This window comes from Gymnoscopelus microlampas, assembly GCF_963454915.1.
Source record: "Gymnoscopelus microlampas genome assembly, chromosome: 12".
NCBI classification, from domain to species: Eukaryota; Metazoa; Chordata; class Actinopteri; order Myctophiformes; family Myctophidae; genus Gymnoscopelus; species Gymnoscopelus microlampas.
In genome coordinates, this window is record NC_139949.1 from 14691150 (window position 1) to 14694240 (window position 3091).

The 3091-nt window shown below is 44.1% G+C and overlaps 1 protein-coding gene across 1 annotated transcript in view; it reads left to right on the forward strand.

The window, feature by feature from the left end:
* Positions 1–2866: 2866 nt before the first annotated feature.
* The window catches only part of caln2 (calneuron 2), a gene marked incomplete at both ends in the record, with an annotated part of 54207 nt that continues 53982 nt past the window's right edge, over positions 2867–3091 (forward strand). Inside the window, one exon of the mRNA XM_084073921.1 lies at positions 2867–2984. Coding sequence (XP_083930047.1) covers positions 2867–2984 — 118 coding nt within the window. The remainder of the gene's footprint in view (positions 2985–3091) is intronic.

Below are 3091 nucleotides of genomic sequence, written 5' to 3' on the forward strand. Positions count from 1 at the left end.
CGGCACAAAACCCTTGTACGACAAAATATAAATCGGGCTATAGTCAATGAGAAAACCAACAACAGGGTGTCCCTGGTGAATCCACATGGAGAGAAGTGTTCTCAGCAATGAACCGGCAGGGAACGAGCATGATTGATGCCCTGCCTGTCCCTGAGGTGTCTCAGTGAGCCATGTCGGTGTCTGGAGGGACAGGAAGTCAGCATACGAATTTAGAGGAAGTTATAGCGCGTGTGACAGGACATCGGTGCATTTGTGCCTGCGGGCCTGTGGCCTGGGAGAGATTGGGACAGACAGACAGACAGACTGACAGACAGACAGAGAGAGAGAGGAACAGGCAAGAGAATGATAGATTAGGAAGATTAGACTCACGGCTCACTGATTACATTGCTTCTGTATTCATCTGTGTAATAACAAAGGAATCGTTTTTTTTGTGATGACTGCATTGGATTCGATCGTCATTGCGTAATTTGTCTGCGTGGTTGTGTTGCGGAGGAGACAGAGGTTTGCAGCATGAAATCAGCATTAGTTGAGTCGAAGACAGCTTGTATTTCAAAAAAGGTGTTTGATTCAACTTGGATGATCTAAACAGAAATGAAAACACAACAACCTAAATCTTTGCCTTATTTGTAAACTATAATTCGTTTTCTGTTTTGTTTTGTGAGGACCAGGAAAATTATGCTCATAATTCTGCTATACTTGTGGGGACATTTAGCCCTCACAAGTATAGCAACACACAGACGCAGACGCAGACGCAGACGCACGCGCACACGCACACGCACACGCACACACACACACACACACACACACACACACACACACACACACACACACACACACACACACACACACACACACACACACACACACACACTCTGCCTCTGACCCGCCCACCCTTCCCTCCTGCATTGTCGTGTTCACACACAATAGGCGCTATGCACATGCAGCAGCCACATTGGAAAGAAATTGAGCCTCTTCCTTACTTCCTTCACAGGTCTTACCAATTAATTATACTAATTAAGTCTCTATTCCATTCTGGTCAAACAGAGTCAGGGTGCTGATATTGTTCATGTTGACTCACTGGAAATCTCAAAGTGGGGTCCAGGTACCCTCCTGGTTCCTTGGGGGGTTCCAATTGACCCCTTACCGGTGTGTATCTCAGAAAGAGTACTGTACAAATGGAACCAAATGGATAAGGGTCCATTTGGTTCCATTTGTACACTCTCAGAGTTATGAGAGTCCTTATAATTAAAAAGTTTGAGAACCACTGTGCTACACTAAATGGAAGGAAGTAAGGAAGAGGTCCAATTTCTTTCCAATATGGCTGCTGTGCATAGAGCCGATTCCTCATTGCCTCACCTACACTAAAATCATGAAACTACATGTGAAAACACTTCTGTCAGGTCAACTCATGAATGGATAAAAGGACAACTCATGAAGGATAAGATATTTGTATTGAATATAAAATGAGCAATATATTTATTATGGTTTGGCAATGAATTGGATCTGCTTTTAGGTACTCTGATAAAGCGCATCTCCCAACCATAGGGACTCCAAATCCCCCGTACATAAACAGCAGATCCAAAATGACAGGTGGTAGCTGGGGTGGTGGAGGGTGAGCAGCATTTTTTTTGCACGACAGGAGTGGTGAGAGCAGCAGCATCAGCATGAGCAGGAGCAAAAGCAAGCAGGGATGAGTAAGTGCTAACTTCCAGTTTAAATAGAGCGGCCTGAGAATGAAATGAGTGTGTGATTGGCTGTGAACGTGGAGCTGATGCGGCCCAATGGTCGGCCGCCAACAACTGCACTGAGTTCCCTGACAGACCTTGCTCTGCGCATGTCTGTGCCAAGCGCTACGCTCATATTTTCCTTAACTGAAATAAAAATGAAAATGAGGCTTTCCAAAAAAAATACAACTACGTGAAACTGGATTGTGTATTTGCAAAACAAGCTAAAACAAACTAAAATGACAGTTTCACAGTAAAAACAAATCATATTGTTTATTATTATTATTTTAGCTGTGCCAGTTTTATGCCAGCTGTCGGCACCTCACGGTCTGGCAGCAGCGGCAAAAGTCTGGAGAATGGGCTTGAGCCCCATTTGGGATTACTTTGAATTTGACTGTGTCACAGATAAGAGCAAAGTGCCTTGTAGTGGAAGGTGATAAAGTATGTGGGACATTTCTCAAGGGGAAACATCCCACAAATGTGAAAGTCCATTTGAAAAGCTTACACCAGAGGCTGCTTGTTATAGACTGTTGCTGTTGTTGCTGTTTCTTATAGTTGTGAAACGGATATATGTTCATCTGTCATAACTGTGACTTGTTTTGTTTTACTGATATGATTTTTTGTTTTGTTTTTAATACACAATACTTTTACTGGCTTTTATTAATCTAGCCCATTGATTCTCAAAGTGTGGTTCGGGGACCCCCAGGGGTCCTTCAGGGAGTTTCAGGGGGTCCCCAGCTAAATGATGGATAGTTAGGAACCAAATGGACCCTTATGGGTCTGTAACTCTGAGAGTGTACAAATTGTACACTCTCAGAGTTAAATTAACATTGATTTTGCAATATAAATTGGGGTCCCAGAGATAGAAATGCCATTAAATGGGGGTCCGTAGCCTAATACATGTCAAACTGGGGGTACTTGAAATCAAAATGGTTGAGAATCACTGCTAGAGCCATAAAAATCTTCTCTTACGGGGTTCCCTTCCTGTTATATCTTTTCAAATGGGGGTCCGCGGGCTAATAAGTGTCAATTTGGGGGTCCTTGACATGAAAAAGTTTGAGAACCACTGATCTAACCCATACTCTCTCTCTCTCTCTCTCTCTCTCTCTCTCTCTCTCTCTCTGTGTGTGTGCAGGGGGACGATGCCGTTCCATCATGTGCGAGCGGGTCTGCTCTACCCTGACAACTACCTGAGCAGCTCCCTGTCCGAGAGCAGCCAAGCCTTCCAGCTCACCAGCATCTCCACGGAGGAGCTTGGAGGTGAGTGCAGGCAACCAGGCACAGAGGTAGACCAGATTAGACAAGACGATAAAGACAATTGTAATGTAATGTAAATGTAATTAACAGATTAACAGCGAGAGTGATGG